Source organism: Cynoglossus semilaevis, chromosome 15, assembly GCF_000523025.1.
Source record: "Cynoglossus semilaevis isolate Cse_v1.0 chromosome 15, Cse_v1.0, whole genome shotgun sequence".
NCBI lineage: Eukaryota > Metazoa > Chordata > Actinopteri > Pleuronectiformes > Cynoglossidae > Cynoglossus > Cynoglossus semilaevis.
In genome coordinates, this window is record NC_024321.1 from 11,295,287 (window position 1) to 11,313,882 (window position 18,596).

At 41.8% G+C, this 18,596-nt stretch overlaps 1 protein-coding gene across 2 annotated transcripts in view; it reads left to right on the plus strand.

Moving 5' to 3' along the window:
• Positions 1 to 18,596, plus strand: part of LOC103391032 (collagen alpha-1(XXIII) chain) — a 132,532-nt gene that overhangs the window by 90,849 nt on the left and 23,087 nt on the right. For both annotated transcript variants that reach the window (XM_025063123.1, XM_025063122.1), the window contains exons 2-7: positions 1,031 to 1,075; positions 5,630 to 5,637; positions 7,475 to 7,501; positions 14,803 to 14,829; positions 14,934 to 14,957; positions 18,326 to 18,355. In XM_025063123.1, the coding sequence (XP_024918891.1) occupies positions 1,031 to 1,075; positions 5,630 to 5,637; positions 7,475 to 7,501; positions 14,803 to 14,829; positions 14,934 to 14,957; positions 18,326 to 18,355 (161 nt within the window). The remainder of the gene's footprint in view (positions 1 to 1,030; positions 1,076 to 5,629; positions 5,638 to 7,474; positions 7,502 to 14,802; positions 14,830 to 14,933; positions 14,958 to 18,325; positions 18,356 to 18,596) is intronic.

Genomic DNA, 18,596 nt, shown 5'->3' on the forward strand with positions numbered 1-18,596 from the left:
CTGTGCGTTTGTGTACCGGAGGTCTGGCTGTGGAGTGGTGTAAAGTCTGGTACATTTCTAAAGTCAGACAGTGAAAAGTGCAGAAGCAGAAAAAAAAATATCAACATAAAATTAGACAAAAGTACATTAAAATGACTGGTGTTCTGGCCTGCCCTCTGTGTTTATTTTACTTTTCTTTCCTTCCTACTGCAACATGTCAGATCGTTGTCGGGTAGAATTTTTTTTTCAGGGACATTTAGAGAATAAACAGAAAGTTGATTTATTTTTTTTATTTTTTGGGTAATTAATTACTCCTCTCAATGACCGTGAATGTGAATGTACATGGATAGGTTGTTTTGCCTTCATCAATTGTGACAGGCGTCTTGCTCATGGATACATTAGTTTTGCAGACAGGGAATCGAACCCTTAATATTTTGTTCATTAGACAATTACTATTCAAACTGCTACAGTAAATTAGCATAGTGTAGGTTTATGTTTAACTCCTGTAGTTCATGTAGAAATGTCTGATAATCCAGAGCATCCTTTAAATACTAACATTCATATTCAAGTACTTTGTGTAGAAAAATAATGAGGTCCCTGGGAAACACGTCTGTAACGGTCTTCTCTTGGGCCACATCAGCAAAGTCCTGACGTCGTTTTTTAACACCTCCACCACCAACAGCTGTAGACGAAGGTGTTTGCACCAGCTGCAGGGTCAGGACGAGGTGACTGACTGGAGCTCAGGCAGCGAGGACAGGGTCTGCTGAGCTGGTCTGAGGGTCAGCCAGAGAGGAATTTTAAAAGTCAAATACGTATACGGTACATTTATTTTCACGTACGACGCCATCGTTGTTGCTTTGTCACCAGCCTTTTATATTAGTGTCCACATCGCTACTGACTCCCACCTGCAGGCATTCTGACAAGTGTGCCAACGCACACAGACCTGAAGCCAGGCACCACATGACCACCAACGGAGATCCGGCAGAGTGATGCTCCACTGTTCTCTGTGCTCATGCCTGCAGCGCTGACGACTGTGTCTGTGTTTTCACAGGGCCTCCAGGAAAACGTGGAAGGATGGGACGAAGAGGAGAACCTGGTAAGTGACGCCCCCCACCTGCTCCTTCAGTTTATTTGTCCTTTCTCCCTTTTCCTGGAAAACACACTTTCTCTTACCTTCTTCTCTCTCTCACACACACACACACACACAATCTCTCACACACACCGGACAGATCCTAGGGCTGGTACGACGAGGTGGCCCATGAGTCAGGCTGGCAGATGATGGGCCACATTTGGCCCTGTTCCCTGACCCTCCCTGTTTGCAGTAACACAGCACTTAGTCTGGCCATGTGGTTGCACTAACTTGGCCCAGATGTCAGCCGTTCTCACTGAGCAGTAGCAGCTGCTATAGAAGAAGCTTAATGAGATTCTCTGCTGCCAACATCACTACTGGCCGTCATTGTGTTGCTCTTACTCTCCAAGCAGACCGCAACACACTCATCAGGGAACCAAAACAGTGCAGCGACGTAACTCTTGTTACACTAAACTCTGTCATGACAGATAGAACGGATGTTCCACAACTTTGACTCATCCTGACCTGGGTTTTTTTTTTTATAACTCCGACCATAAACCTGCAGGATGTGTGTCACGATGATGGAAACATTTCCACTCCGGTTGTGATTCATTGTTGTACAACATGATGTGGCTGTGATTTTCTACCCGAGTGTTGATTAAATAATGGGAGTTTTATTACTGTGATCAGGGGAAAGATTAATAAAACCATTAAACTCCAGTAAAGTTGTCAGCTCAAGCAGCTTATGGAAAAGGTTAGGCTGTAAAACCAAAAAGATACGATACATCGAAAAACTCCTGTCAACGAGGACCAATTTCTTTTACAAGGCTTGGATGCTTCACATGCTGTGCTCTCAAAATATCACCACATATGCTATGCAACATTAGCCATTTCAGAAGAAGGCACTACAGTCAATGGTAACTAGTACTATGAAAAAAAATACGAAAGATACGGTATATACTGGTGCAAAAGATTCATGTTGCATATTACTTGTAATGATATTTTGGGTTAGCGTTCCAACAGCCAGAGGTCAAGCAGAAACAGACTGAAAACTGATTACTTTTGTTTATTTGAATTGGCCAATTGGCACTGATCTTACACAACAGTACTTGACTTTAAAAACAACAAACAGCGTTTTTATTGGGCAGATTTTAGGTTCATAGAAGAGTGATCCAAATTGTCCAACTTTATAGATTTTAGGAGCCACATGTGAACGATTACATAAAAAGATCTAAATAGTTGTAATGACTTATGAATATCCTATTAATATCATAATAAGATTCAGGCTTTGGCTTTTTTAATTAGTTTTATTTGAAGTGGAATATTGACTACACTGATGCCTTCAGGCTGACGTGTTTTTTTTTGTCTTGTGATATATTTGCTTGTAATAAGATGTTTGTTTTTTACCCAGTTTTTAAAGTCACAACATTTTAACATTTAAATGTTGTTTGTGGCTAATAAGTTTCACTTAAATACAGTTTATATATATGTATATATGGTTCTAGTCCTCTAGTCTGCCAGTATACAAGTACCTCATACTTTCACTGGCTGTTTTTGGCTGCGGACCCTGTGCATTTTAGTGAGTATTTACAGAAGTGCTACAGTGTTTGCGGGAACGACCCACTGCAACCATATGGTGTGTCTTCAACAGCTTCTGGACAACAACAGTGGAAAACGCGGGCGTTTCCATGGTGTTTGTTGACAAACGGAAAACGTATACTGCGTTCGCGCCGCACTTTTCCAGTAAATACCACGTCCTTCCCACCGTCCTGTTAGCATTTATATCACATTAATCGTGGAAGTCCTTCTGCCCTCGGCCTTTTGATCAGGTGATCCTCGCTGCAACGGTGTTTTTTTCCCCTGCTTTTAGTGTTGCACAGTGGGGGATTCTCATTAAGGGAAAGCTGGCTGTTTACATTCCAGCGGAGATCACACACTCGCAGGCGGGAGAGTGTGTATTAACGCGGCTCGTCTGTTAGGATTTTCTCCTTCTCTCTTGTTTGGTTTTGCAACTTCACGTTGAAGTGCCTTTGGAAACAAAAACTGACGCCAGGTTTTATATAAAGCTCTGAGTCAGTGGTTCCCAAGACCCCCCCCCCACCCCCCAAGATTTATGGGTATAATAGGTATAAATAGGTACTGCTTCAAAACTCCACCAGTCCATTGTTTCCCAAAGACTGGGTTGCAACCCTTAGGTGGGTCGCAAGACTTTTTTTTTTGGGTCGTCTCGCATCATGTTTCCCAGGAGTTTATGAATAATGTCTTTTGACTTGGGTCACAAAGGTTTGTGACTTTTAAAATATGGGTCCCAAGAAAAATAAGGTTAAACACTGCACTAGTCTGTATTTAAAACACTGATTCCTTTAAGAACTGCTTCTCTCACTGAACAGAAGGAGAAGAAAATGACTTTTAGGCCATTGCACTGCAGTGGATTAAAGGAAAAAAACAAAATTGAAATTCATCATCAACTCCCCTTGTGATACATCTGTGCGCCCCCCAGACGCCCTCCTCCCCCCACATTTAAAAAAAAAAAATTTTAAGCAGTGTTAATGAAGTACTCCCTTGATTTACTTGAACTAAGTGGTACAAGGTGGATAAAGAGCTGGACTGGCCAAGTGGTGTGGGCCACATGTGGTGACCAGTTGCTTTTTATCCATTTATAGTTTGTCCAACAGTCGTCTCTCCACTCACATGACAGGGTGTGATTATAAAAAATAAGGTTAACTGAATAACATTAATCATGTTGATTTCTCTAAAATTCAAGAGTCTAAAAGTCCTTTTCCAAATTCCCTCTTTCCTCTGTGGTGACGAGTTACATGGCCTGTCATTTGGCTCATTCTCCTGAACCTACGTTACGCCGTAAAAACTGAGGGAAAAAAAAACACTCAGTCAGTTATTGAATATTTACAGTATCAGGTCCAGGTCCAATAGGACGTGTCTGGACCCCCAGTCCTCCGTTTGGTGACCCGACTCAGTTCCCGGGTGACGATTCTGACCCCGGGTTTTTACAAGACCGGAGTGCTTTTCCTCTCTGTTACTGAAAAAACAAGTGAGCGTGTCGATGAGAAACAGAGGCGCATACCTGAGCTAACAAAGCACTGGGGGCCACAGAGCTGCAGCAAAGTTCCCTTCAGTTTCCAGATTAGGGCGAAATGTAAACATTCTTCATTTTCTTTTTGGGGAGTTAAAAAAAAAAACCCTCTACGCTGGAGGTCAAAACGGAGAAATAAGGGGGAGGAATTTTTACGCCTCGTTAAATCAACTCTGATGTTTCACAACTTTCCTGTTTGTTTTTTTTTAACTTGTTTTTCTTTTACTGTCTTTCCGCTTCTATCGTTTTTTACTCTTCCTCACACACACACACCTGTCTCAAGTTCAACAGTCAGAGCTTCCCCTTTCGGCCTGTTTGTGTTTATTTGCCTATAGTCTGTCACAGCGTCTAGACGCAGCTAAACGTGACTGACTTGGGCTCCATGCCTCATAAACCCCCATCACCTCTCTAATTCTCCCCCTCTCACCCCGTCCCACTCTGGTTTGCATCTGTCCTTCAGCCCGGTGCTCTTCCTTAAACTGTGAGTTCCCAGGCTCCCAGGACTTTTTTTTATTATTTTTTTTGTAGTGTTTTTGAAATGAAACAAACAAACATCCACAAATATCCCACATTTGCCTGAAGGGGAGGCTGCGTTCAATCTGCCTGAGTTTCTGTGGATGTTCAGAGCTGCAGTCGTGCTGATGAGCGAAGCCCAGCTCTGCGGCGGTGGCATCACTCCACACTGTGCCAAAGGGCTAGGTTATAATCGTGTTAACGATTATATAAATCAGTATCATGACTGCTTTCATATTCACATCAGAGAGATGTAAACCAATCATTAAATCTTTTTATAGCAACAGAGATGTTGGCGCTTTATTAGTGCCCTCGGTGTTGCATATTTAAAAAGTTGTTTTTTTTCTCTCTCCCTCTCTTCTAAATAGTCTATTCCATTGAAACCAAGACCACTTAGAAGGAGAGGAGTCCTTTGATCGTCACTGTTGTTTTTGGTTAGGCAAAGTATGAGAAGCAGAATGCACTTTATGCTGTTGAGTCATAACATCAGAGGATTTCAATCAGATCTGGAAAAAAAAAACTTTGTGATGTTGATTTTTTTTTTCTTTTGGTTTGTTGTTTTTTTGTACCAGGCCAAAATCCTCGACCTTTTCACTCCCTGTCTGTCCTTCATCTAATACCGCCCTATCTCCTCAAGAAACAGAGACCTAACGTGACTGTGCTGGACGTTCTAATGCAAAACATGAGCCATTACCCAGAGGCCTGTTCAGCATAACATGTCCACCACAAACCTCGCTGGCAGCGGCTCTAATGAGCTTATTCTGTATTATATTTAGGTGGTTAATTACAGTCATCATCCGACAAACCACACGCCAGGGCAGGATTCTTTTATTATTTTTACTTCGTACTGCTCTTCGGAGGAACCGGTCGCAGTACGAACCACAGGTCGCTGAAGCGTGCGTGTGCTTTGTTTCACGTGTCAAGGCGAACGTTCATAGTTTGTTGTCTGACGCCTCATTTCTCTTCTTCTCTTGCAGGACCTCCCGTAAGTACAATCTCCCGAGTCTCCTCCAGGTAGTATTACACTTAACAAAACACAGTGATGGACAATGAAGGCTCAGCGGTCCAAGCCCCGCTTCCAAAGGGGTGGGTTTTACGTTTTCAAGAATGCAGTGAAAAACTATAATGGATCATTTAGTAATTCACTTAAACTGAGAGTTAGCAGACGAAAAGGGGGGAAGAAGAAGTAGTCGGTGCGCTCGCCTTACAGCGAGGGGATCAGGGGTTCAATCCCTAGTAATCCCTATGTTCTCCCAGTGTCTAATCAGGTTTTCTTCAGCTACTTTTGGGTTCTCACACTGCAGGTCTCCTAATTTTGCTCATATTTGTGACACCAAAAAACACTGCCCACCAAATCATTACATGGTTATGAACCTGGTATTCCTGACAGTACCTGGTATGGGTGATGGAGAGTCCCAGGACAGCCCTTTATATAAAATGTCTTTTTGAGTTTTCTGAATATTTTTTTCACAAATTAATAATTGGTAATTTTGTTGATCAACAAGTTAGGCAAGCAACCTATTGACGGATTTTAGTTTTTCATTGCATTTCAGTCCTTGACCTGGTGGCTGGTGGTCTTTAAAAGCCAGTGTGTTCCTGGTCCAGACTGATTGTTGTCATTAAAATGGATACATTGATAAAACTTAGTTCAATAAATGCAGTTTAGAGGCTAAAAACACACACACCAACATGGACCATGAACAGTGTAATGTTCCAACCACAGACTGACTCAACTTTCACAGCAGTAAAACACACACACACACACAATGTCCCAGACTGACACTTACACATGTGTGTGTCTTCAGACCACGGCCAATAAAAGGACCACCGAGGGAAGTGTGTGTCACGGTGATGGTTAGGGGTGACTAGCGTGTTAACACGGAGGATCCCCTCCCTCTGTAGTCAGACAACGTCTGTGTCCATGTATGTAACAGATGAAACACATGCAAACACCATTAGAGAACACGTGTAGCACCTGCTGACGTAAGGTTTGGGATTTACGTTTATCTAAATTTGATACGTTGTAAAACACTACTTTGGTGATTTGGGGGGGGGGTTGAAGGGGGGTTTGGATTTGCATTCACTTTTTCAGCCACACATGGCAGAGATCAACTACAGAGGCAGAAATGAAAGACTTTTTTACAGAAACAGTGTGAATGACTGACCGTTCAGTCGAAGGGAAACTCTCAGCGCAGCTGTTTTACACTCGGAGCACATTAACCACTGTATAATTTTCTTTCCTGTGTCTGTCTGAAAAACTGCCCTAAGCCAATGTAGTAGAGGGGCATCATGTCATAGAGGCAATAAGTCACCTGTTACAATGCAGCTTTACAGACGGTGCCTTGACAGGAAGTCGTAAAATGACCAAAGAAAGGTGTTCAATATGGTTTGCAAACAAAATACAGAATAGTAACGAGTATTTCCACAGTAAATCTGAACCAATCACAGTAGTGACTCAGGGCAGAGTATTCAGGGATTTTGTAGCAAGCAAGTAAAGTCCGTCAAAGGGTGAATATTCCATATTTAATTTAATGTTAGCTATCTATCATTTCAGCTGTGTTACTACCACCTACTGGCCAAAGTTTAAAACATTTAATAGCAAAATATAGGGTAGAAAAAGTGAAAATAGAGGCAGAGGGAATCATCCTAGTGGGCCATAGAACACACTTATGTGATTATATATTGTGTGACTAAGATGCTGTATTTTATTTCCCATTATAATTAACTCCATGATAAGTCACATGATGGACCTGCAGCGTGAGGTATTTGCTGTGAACGTTTGATGTTAATTGTCTCAATGCTTTGATCCCTAACCTCACCAGGGCAAGTCTGGACGGGACGGATACCCGGTAAAACGTTTATATTTATCTTTCTTCTCTGACTTTTGGCCAACTGTGGTCCTGTTCCTTTAATTTTTTCCATCTTAACTCACAGCTTTTCAGGACTGTGTTTTCTTATTTTCTCATTCCTTTTTTTAATTACTGGCTGCTTTCTTGCCTCCGCACTTGTTCTTCATCCCCAGTGTTTTCTGCCCTATTTCTGTGTTTAAAGACAAACAGACATAAAATGTCCCGTTTGGGGATTTGAGGATGAAGGTTTTTATTATTTCTTTGGTGGTTTAAAATAATGCAACTGACTGACTCGGGGCATAAAACTGTAAAATAAAACATATGTTGAACACATAAAAACCAGACAAGATGAAAAGCAATAAACGTTCAGGTGCAACTTTGGCAAACGTTTCATCAGTGAGCAAACGCCGCCGCCAAGAAAATGTAATACATTCAGCCGCAAAAATTTTATAAAAAGGTGTTATAATATGGCTCATCATCACAGATGGCCCACACTGTGAGAGAGCGGTTGTTGTTTTTTGTAGTTTGGTCACAAGTGACACTGTGAGAGAGCGGTTGTTGTTTTTTGCAGTTTGGTCGCAGGTAGTCGCTGATTGTCTTGAATGAATGGAGAGGAAAAAGCAGCCTCTAGTGGTGGGGTGATGACCTCAGTTGTGATCCTCAAGTTTAGGGCGGTCAAAATGAATGCATTTAGAATTATTAAAATTGAAAAAATACCAGACCATGACCATGCATACTGGGTTCTTCGTGTATGTTTTGAAAACTCCTCCCCAAATTGAAATACTAGCGCCTGGTAATATTTATTTATTTGCTGCCATCTAGTGACTGAAGGCTTGTTTATCATACAAGCATGTATAAAGAAAATAAACTGAATGTCCCCACTCGTGGCCCCCACCCACTATTTGAGAAGCCGTGCGTTAACCCAAGCTATGGGCTGCCGTACGGTATATGGTAACATGTAGTTGACTGTTAGCGTTAGCTTGTTAGTTATCTTGGTGTTCGAATTCCCTTCTTTGGGAATTTTTGGGGAGATGATTCCCTGGAGACTCTCCCTCAGTCAGATTCCCAGTCGGCCTGGCACGGCCCCGGCCTCCTGACGGGAAATGTTTGCTGATAATTACACACAGGTGGAGTCAGTGCATGGAGGAGTGCATCCGTAGTCGCATTTGTTTTCTTGAGACTCGGCGCCGATATATCATCGTCGTGTTCCCAGGAAACGAGTGAAAACGATGTGAATCATAAAACTGACATAATTTATCGAATCCCTCTCTGTCTCGTTAGCAAAAAGTCGTCAATCTTTATGACTGTTTGTGATTTCACAGATGGTGATAAATGTCTTCTGTTTTGTGTTGGTGTTTGGTGCAAAAGGCAGCTTCCTGTTATGATGCGTTTGTCGACATGAGTCTGTGACGTTACAGTGAAACAACAGCCGAGGTGATCAGCAGTGACAGTGAAACAACAGCCGAGGTGATCAGGCTTCAACACAGCTATTCTTCCTTTGGGGGGGCAGCAGTGTGTGTGTGTGTGTGTGTGTGTGTGTGTGTGTGTGTGAGAGCTCTGTCCTACCATGTACATCTCTGTAACAAATGACAGAACTAGAACGCTGGTGTACGAGCGCATAACACGTTTTCACACCAATAAGTCTTCTCACATGGACGGAGCATGTGGACGTCAACACACACCAGTCAAGTCAGCTCTCGGAGACAGAGCTGCACCACTGACCTGTGCCAACAACTTCTCCTTCTTTAAATAAACGTTATGCTTCCTGCCCTCTCCTGGATTTGTGCTGCATTTGGGGTAAATGCGAGTTTCATCCCAGAATGTTCTTTTAACCCTGTAAAATCAAATTCAGGTGCATTTTGGGTGAATCACAGAGCAAATTTTGGCTAACTATTTTTATTAATATTTTTTGCTAACTCTTTTTAGGCAGGTTTGGGCTAAATGTTCATCTTTCATCCTACTTTTAGCTAAGTCCTCAGCAAACATAGTAAACTAGTGACTAGTATTTTTTTTATGTTTTTGGCTAATTTATAGTTTAGTCGTCCTTCGCTGTATCACACCCTCAGTGCATTGTGGGTTTTTATTATTGTAAATGTATTGGATATTTCGCTCTATCGCAATTTCTTTTTTTAATGAGTAAAATCTTTCAGCTTTTTTCCCTTCAATTTTCTGCTAATCTGTCATTTCTTTCATTACTTTTAGGTGTTTCAAGGCTCTGTTTCAGAAATCATTTTCCAAAATTGTTCTTCTTGGCTAAATCCAGCAAAATATTTGGATTGGCTTCTTGTATTTTATGGTCATTTTTTTAACCCTTTGGCCAAACAGCGACATCTGGGTTTTTATTATTACTTCTTTGTAATAAATGGTGTTGTTTTTTCTTTTAACTTTACCAGTTTCAGGGCCAACATTTATGTTTTGGCTAACTTTTAGCACTCTAGTTGTCTAATTGCAGCCATTTTTAAGGTTAGGTTTGAGTCATTTTTGGCAAAAAAAAGTTTGTAGACTTCATGCTTGTTGGACTAATTTATGCAGCAGTTCATTTTCAAAGAAACACAGGTTATAAACTAAAAGTTCAGTGACATGTTTTGCATTTGAAGTGTGTGTGTGTGTGTGTGCTGTTGTATGTTTCTTTTCTCTTTGTGAAACCCCTTCCAGCGTCACTTCTTCCTCTCATAAATCACCGGTGCTGGGTTTCAGTTTCAGAGGAGAGCCTTCCCGCTGTCAAACAATCAGAATCAGCCAACTGTCAGGACACCGGTGTAAACACACACCCACACAGCCCAGTTGGTTCTCATTGGTGTGCCAGGGCACCGGTGTGTTTGTACAACAGTGCCAGTCTGTGACACACAGACAGTCAGTGGAACCCACTCAGCAGAAACAGACCCCGTCCTCCATTGTTCAGCCGTCCCCGGCTGCTGAGCGCAGATTAAAGCCAGACCGTCACCAAACGACATGACAGTCATTTCTGTCCCCAGATCACATTGAGCTCTGGTTGCTTTATTCTGCTGTCGGGGGCTGGACGCTGCCACTCCTTTTGATCCCAAAAAATTATGTATCTCTAATTGTGCTTATGTAGTACTGACGTGGAGGAGCGGTTAGTCCTTAAGACAACAGGGAAAAAATCTAAAGGGTGGGGGGGGGCGCTGCCGTCTCCCTACTCCGTGTCCTCCATTTTGACGTCACGTAATTACACTCAGACGAGCGTGTGTGACGCATTACTGCGTGTGCTGCTAGCTGAGACGTCTGCGCTCCAGTTTGCAGACATCAGCTTCGCATCCTCGACAATTACATCCTGCAGGATAATTACTGGCACGATGGGGAGTACAATAAAGACAGAAGGACGTGTCTCACTTGGGGAAAGAGACGGAGACGGATTCGCACATGTCAGCATCCAAACAAACGCACACATTAGTCTGAACACCAGTCTCAGGAATTAGCAAAGGTTCAGAGCACAATCAAATATGAATATCTTGCAGCATATTGAATCAGCTCTTTCCAAACACTCCCACTATATATATCTTTGATTGTTATTAGTATATGTTTGGAAAATAAACCAAATTAGCATATGTAATAAAGTTAGCCAAATTAGCCTAGAGAAAACTTAAAATCAGGTCATCTAAAAGTAAATATAAAATGGGTGAATAATAGCTAAAAGGTTACTGAAAATTAGCCAAGAAATTGATAAAAGTCTGCCAAATCTGTTAGCATGAAAAGATTCAGTCAAATTGTCCTGAAAATCAAAACCTTAAGAGCGTATTTAACCTGCAGAAAAAACGCAAAAAAAACCACTGCAGTTTCAAAACGTTGAGGCCGACTCTCGTGCAAAACAACACGACACAACACAATTTAAAAAGAAAAAAAACTTTTAAAAGACATCTGGTTGGAGAGTCAGATTTTAAGTAAAGAATCCTTCAGGTCAAGATGAAGATGAAGGAGAAACACATAAAAATAGGATTCCATGGTTTCCTTGAGGTTTTGATGCTAATCTTCGGCCCATTTTCCCACTTTGTCTTCTGGTTAATCTCTCCCATCTATTGCTCTGGTTTCTCTCCGTCTCCTTTCTTCCTTTTCTCTGGTGGCCTGATGGTTCCTGGTTTGAGATGAAAGATATTTCGGCAGGTACTCACTTGGTTTTTGTCTTTGTCCGTGGGGTCAGTGTGGTCACGAGGGGTCATCCACAGTGGGATCCAAACAGTTTTGGCCCCAGATTTTTAAGAGCTCCATGTACAATTATTGAAATAAATCTTGGTCAAGTGTAAACACCACAGGCCAACTCTGCCCTTTTGTTTCTACAGGAAAGTTTCCTTTGTGTCCTCTGCTGCTGATTTGAGTAATGCTGTATATAATTTAGTTCATGAACCTCAGTTCCAGAAAACATTGTACCCAAAACTGCAGTATGCACTCAATAAAATATGTGATTTGGAAAAGCACTTAAGTATTTATTTATCATGCAATAGGACAAATAAAACGTGTTTCCTTGACTGTTTAACTTAATTCTGTTTGTTGAACATAAACTGATTTGGAAAATTAAACCTGCAACCCACTCCAAACATGTTGAGAAAGAGGGATTTTTTTTTTTTTTTTTTTTTTTTTTTTGTCATTGGGTTTCGTCTCCTTTTCTCCAAATTGTAATTTTTATTATTTGGAAACAGTGAATACTGATCGTTTCAGTTTGATGAGTAGAATTTTGCCCGTTCTTGTCGTATTAAAGCTGCACAACCATTGACAGATGTGTCGACAGACACATAAACTTAAAAGCCTTAACGTGGACCTCTAGAGCGATACTGCAGGATGGTCAAGGGATTTTTGATAAAATACACATTTTATATTTTGTCTAATTTTTTTAAAATGTTTCATACACTAACTGCAGGATGGTCAAGGGATTTTTGATGAAGTAACGTGAATCCAATCAATGTTTCATACACTGTATTATATATTTATTTTTAATTTTATTTCTACAACTTGCCACATGCAAACTGTCAGCTGTCTGATATTAGATTCAAGGTTTTATTGTGGAAAATGAACCCACGCAGCAGCAGCAGCAGCAGCAGCAGTAGCTCCAGTTCACGGGCCACTGTGTGCCTTTTTAGCGTCTATAAATCTGTCCCATTTTCCCTCCAGTTAAGCCTCGGCAGCAGCCAATGACCTCACCATGTACTGTAGACCTCGCCAACTCATCCTGACCAGCCTTGAAGCAGCCCAGGCCTGATAAACGCTCCCAGATGCATAGATATCAGGACGTCCCCCGCGCACAGACTTAACACAGGGCCGTGGACTGACGTGTCGATCCAGAGACATGGCAGGAAAATCACTCTGAGACATTTGTGGGATCGTTCACAGTTTCACATGACTTGACGGACGGATCGCGCTGCCTTTAATAGAGTGATGAAAGTGCGACCTGTCTTGTCTCGTCCAGCGTCCAGTGAAAGAAATATAGAGCATTAATCTTCAGACTCTTCACATCTCCGGACAGTCGTGGTGAAATTATTGCCGGCCAATTGGTCCCAGTCGTTTGTTCCACTCTGCTCTCAGTCACCTACTGCTGCTTTCACAAGGCTCCTTTAATCACAAAGACGTTGGGAGCCTGGAAGGTCTTTCTGTGTCTCTTTATACAGAGTGACCACTTAAGTTTGTGATGCGAGTTTATAGTCATGCTGGTCTGTAACGAGACTAAAGAGTGGGCAGTAAATGATCCCACGTACTGTAAATGGAAGAACTCCTTTCATCCTGGTGTGCCTACAGTCCAGTCAACAAAGACTGCAGTGATGACACTGTGGTAGGTTTTCAGCCCCGGTACCACAGGATAGTTTATCTGCCTTGGGGTATAGTAAAGTAAAACAAAAAAGAGAGTGCTAAAGAGAAAAGCCTATGTTATGTAAGCCATCCAAGGCCAAAGGTGGTGACTGTAAATCTGGTCTCCAGTCTCCACAGCCACCAGGACTGTGAAGGCCTGAGCAGCCCACGGCTCATGGGATCCTGTAAAAACTGTTAGCTTAACATGGGGTACAGTCGTTAAGGGGGGAGGTCCGCGTCGGACTTCACCACATACATCACATTTAAGTGTTTTTGGAAATTTTCATTCCAGAGCTGAACTAATCTCTAACGTCTTCAGATCTTAGAACGTTTGTGCCTTTGAAGTGTCGCCTTGCTGAGGAAGTTCAGTGACTGTGCAGCTGTTTTTATTAAGGGAAACAGCGCGAGCGGTTTCAACTGCTATTCAAGCACGAGTGAAAGTCCGATCATGCGCTGAAGTGAAATGTCATCAGCGACGTCAAAGGTCGAGAGGCAGATTGGTACAGACCAGTGTCCACAGTCCACAGTGCTTTAACTACGAGAGTTACATGGAACCAAAAACACCTGGAAAATTCTGGTGCCTGAAAAACACACATACACAAACACACACATACGAAGCTCTGCTTTTCATTAAGATTGTTAAAACGTTTTAGTGTTCAACAACAGTGTAACAGGCTTGAAAATTAGCATTGGTCCATTAGTCAAAAACATTGGAAATTGCTCAAAATGTGAGTAAAAGACAGCCCAGAAAATGATTAAGCTAGCATGGAATAAGTGTGTATCTTAAAAGATAGAAAATATGCCTAAATCCATCAGTAAAGTTAAGGCCATAAATAGTCAAAAGTAATGCAAATGTGACCTAGACGCAACGGCTTAGTAGCATGAGCCTAAAATGTCAGAGAAGTAATCGAACAGAAACCATCGCTGTGGGTGACTGAACTACAGTAATTAACAACTTTACCACCAGTACTTCAGTCAGGGCGGGAATTCCCTCTGTTCTTCATTTCATTTTCACTTTCCAATACTTGCATCTGCTTCTTTTCATTTGTTTGCAAACCTTTTAACATCTTTCTCTTGGTTGATTTGTTTTCACTTTTTCACCCTTTTTTTTCTGCCAACATATGATCATTTATGACTTTCCCATGAGAGAAAAGTGTATCCAGTATAAATATTACTTTCAGCAATAAATACCAGATGATATTTTGGAATATTGTTGCAGAAAGATTTTAAACAAACTGAGTCTTTCTGTCATTCCATTCATTCATTATACATGTTTCTGATGTCAATCAATAAAGAAGCAGTTTGAAGAAATGCTCACATGTCCGACTTGGACTTTGATGACAGAAGTGATATAAAACAGGAACATGTAAATTGTCCTTTTCTTGTTTTTTGGCAAGGCTCCTTTCGTAATTCATATTTTCCAAACTAGAAAGTATCCACCGTTGTGAGTTTCCTGTTTGGCTCATATGTCTTTTTAACAATTCCCTTTTATTCTTGTTTTCTGACAGGGTCCTCTTGGCTTGGATGGAAAACCAGTGAGTATTTCCCTCCACACATAAAGTATATTGTAAATCATTCACAGGGAACGCTGAAATGTGTCTTTAATTCTGTTTGGTTTTTTTTTCTGTCCAACCTTTAGGGTTTACCTGGTCTGAAGGGCAGCCGTGTAACCATCACACACACACACACACACACCTGTCGTAAACTGATACACACTCGTGTTTGACTTATAACAGTCCAAACAGGCAGGATTTGTGTCCGTGAGACAGGTGACAGTTTGTCGAACCCTGTCAATTATTTTTACTCCTCCCAGGAGACTCCTTTAACAAATGGAAGCCATTTCGCTTTTGGTTCCACCTCCTAACTCTTTCCAGGGCTCCAGGCCACGGGGAAGTCATGGTTTAAGTGAGCGAAGCGCCGAAATCCGCTTTGCCCTTCATCCCTGAGTCTCATCCATCAACTTTTCCCCCTACGAGACCCCGCCCAGACACACCCAGGTGTAGCGTGAAGAGCAGAGCCAATGGGTTACACACCAGTGAGAATAGAGTTCCTAACCTTCAGAAGAGCATCTTTAAAAAGTCGTTAAAGCAGCCTCGGCCCCCTCCTCGCCCAGACTGTGTCTCTCGTTGCGTTGCTCGATGAGTGAGCAACCAGTCATCTGTTGAACTGTAAACCCCTAACTGCGTAATGAGAGCTGTTAGAATCCCTTCTCTCCAAACACCATTAGTGCTGTTGTTTCCTGCTAAAGTAGACGTCAAGCCGGGTCCGTCCTTTAAGAGGATTCTCCTCATCACAGAGGGTCCGTAGTAAAACCTGATGCAGGTTTTTAGTGAAGGGGCAGATAATGAGTCGGGTGTTTTCTCTCTCTCTCTCTCTCTCGTGTTCATTAGGCCACAGTGGAAAAACAAAAGGAGATGAGGTCATAGAGAACTGAAGAAAAAACTAAAAGAAAAATAATTGGTCATATGTTTCATCATCAATCTTCTGCTGATGATTTGATCCTTTTTTAGGGTCATTCGTACGTTTATACCTTTGCTGAATTAAGAAGGTCCAGATAACCTGACCCTGCATGTTTTTGGAGTGTGGGATGAAACCGCAGTACCCACAGAAAACACACGACTGGATACACAAAGTAAAACCTGATGCAGGTTTTTAGTGAAGGGGCAGATAATGAGTCGGGTGTTTTCTCTCTCTCTCTCTCGTGTTCATTAGGCCACAGTGGAAAAACAAAAGGAGATTATCGTTTAATCACGCTCAAATGACCAGAACATACATGTATATAATCTGCATTAATTATTTATCAAAATGTCATCTTTTAATTTTAAATTTTGCAGAGAAAATGGTTTGTGTGGAGAAAAAACACTTAGTGGCAAAGGGACCACACATATATGTGCTCATGGCATCAGGTGATCTCCAAAAACTGTTGAAATTCAGGTCAGTCTGTGTCTGATGGACCTGCCTGCAGTCCAGATCTGTCTGCTCAGTGTAAGGCAAGAGCACTATCCACTTTCCAACCATGTGGCCTGGTTCATGCATATTCCATCAAATTTGGCCTGTCAGGAGTTTTTGTTTTGGAAAAAACTTTGAAAGTACAGACTATTTAGAAAATGAAAGAATAAATTGAAAACTTACAGTGAGTTTTTGAAAATCCACCGTATTGATAACACATCAATCATAGCCGGGCTCTGCTTTATTAAACCATTCTTCTCCTGCAGCTCTGCTCTCCCTGATCTGGAGTTCAGAGCCGTCTAAGAAAAGATAAGCTGCTGCTTGTCATTATGTGACCTGTCACATGAACAAACAGCCTGTCCTGTCCAACATACCCCCTCTTCGGTGTGTTAGTGCCCTTACAGCAACATGTGTGCCGGAGAGAGAGGGACGCAGAGGGGAAGGAATTAGAGGGAGACTTCAAGGCAGATACCATGTCATACTTGGAGACAGGGGAACTGACTAAAAGCAGGATAAGGGAACAAATGTACGAACCCCAGTTCCAAAAAAAAAATATTGTTGGTACACTTCCTAAAAGTGCAGTAAAAAAAATTAAATCTCCTGTTTGGTATTTGGACAAAATGTCAAATTTTACTGATTGTAAATCATTTAATATCTACAGTTACAACACATTGTAGCAGTTTAGACGACGGCAAAGTGAGATTGAAAAGATGATACCAGTTTGAAAGGCTCATCCACTAAAGACTTTGCCACCGCCTTGAGGTCAACGTTTTCAAAATAACTTTATTTTAATTCCAAACCGTTTCCCGCATCTAAAATGTTGGAAATGTTTCAGTGAGGCAGGAGGAAGGCCCAGGGTGGTAACTGAACTAGAGTACCCTGAGGAAGTACCACACTAGCGTGATAAACATTATCCCATTCACTCAGGCTACTTCATCAAAATGACAGTTGCCTAATACAGATCACGGCTGCATTCCGAAATACTCTCTCTGTGGGTGTATATCGCAGAGATAAGACCGTACATCAGTTTGACGTATGACGCCATCTAGTTCTCTCGGCATGAGCTCATCACAGACGGACCAGGAGACAATGTTTTGTGGTCAGATTTATCCTCAGATTTAAAGTAGTTCCTGAGAAAATGTGACTTGAGATTATAGACGAGAAAAGAGGGGATACATCGGTATGTATATATATTTACGTACGTAAATGTGAATATATGTATTTGTATACATACATATATGCATACTGTATATGTACATTAAAAATACATACTGTATATATGTATATATACACAAATATATATATATATGTTTGTATATATATATATGCCCAGGTATACCCAGATTTTTGAAGCTGGTGTCAGATTTGGTAGGTTTTTATATATAGTATAGCTGACTATTCTGTACATGACGGGGTCTGCCCAGATTTTTGAAGCTGGTGTCAGATATGGTAGGTTTCTGTTTTTCTACCACTCACTCTCACCCTCGTGGAGGGCATGTAGTCTGTGGTTTGTGGTTCTGCCACTCATCAGCAGTGGACGCACAGAAGAACAGAAGGACAGGGAGGGACGAGGGGACGGCAGAACTTCTGCAGCAGGAGTTACTGTTGGCTGACGTGCAGGCCTGGCGTCCATAAGACGACGTCAAACTGTTCAATACTTAGTGCCGAATATGTGGCAGTGTCCCACATATCCTGTAAGTGAATGCGTATGCCTGTGTTTTAAGTTAGCGTTTCTAACATTCTGCATCTTCAGGCGCAGGTTCCCACTGGAAGGAAGGCTGGGGGAGATTGAGAAACAAAGAAACCCTTTGCCCTTTTTGGATTTATCTTTTTATCTTTAAAAGACAGATATTTAAAGGGAGTTCCCCCTGTTGGCTTTTATCAAACGGACTTATTGTAAAATACGCTCTGACAAAAACGTCTTTGATTGTGCAGTATGTTGACATGGCCGCATCAAGAGGTTTTAATGTCTTTTCTCTATGTGGATCAAATGCCGGTGCACAGGATGTATTGATCTATGTGCCTCTGGTGATAAGTTATTTATCTTGATGAATTGCTTATACATTTTCTGCTCCTTCTTGACAGGGACCAGCGGGACCCAAGGGAGAAAAGGTATGCTTGAGCTTTTTCCAACTTTCCCTCAGAGGACACTTGGTTTGCATGGAAGTGTCCTCACAGGGACTGGACTTTGAGAATGAGGCTGCTCTCACAGACACACGGAGAAACACACAGGTGTTCTCTCCATCGCCCCGCCCTCCCCTCCCCCCCATCCCCCCATTAACACGCGGCCCTCAAACGAGCCATAGATTACATATAGTTATGTAGGAGCTCATGTGTCTCCACACTTTCTCAC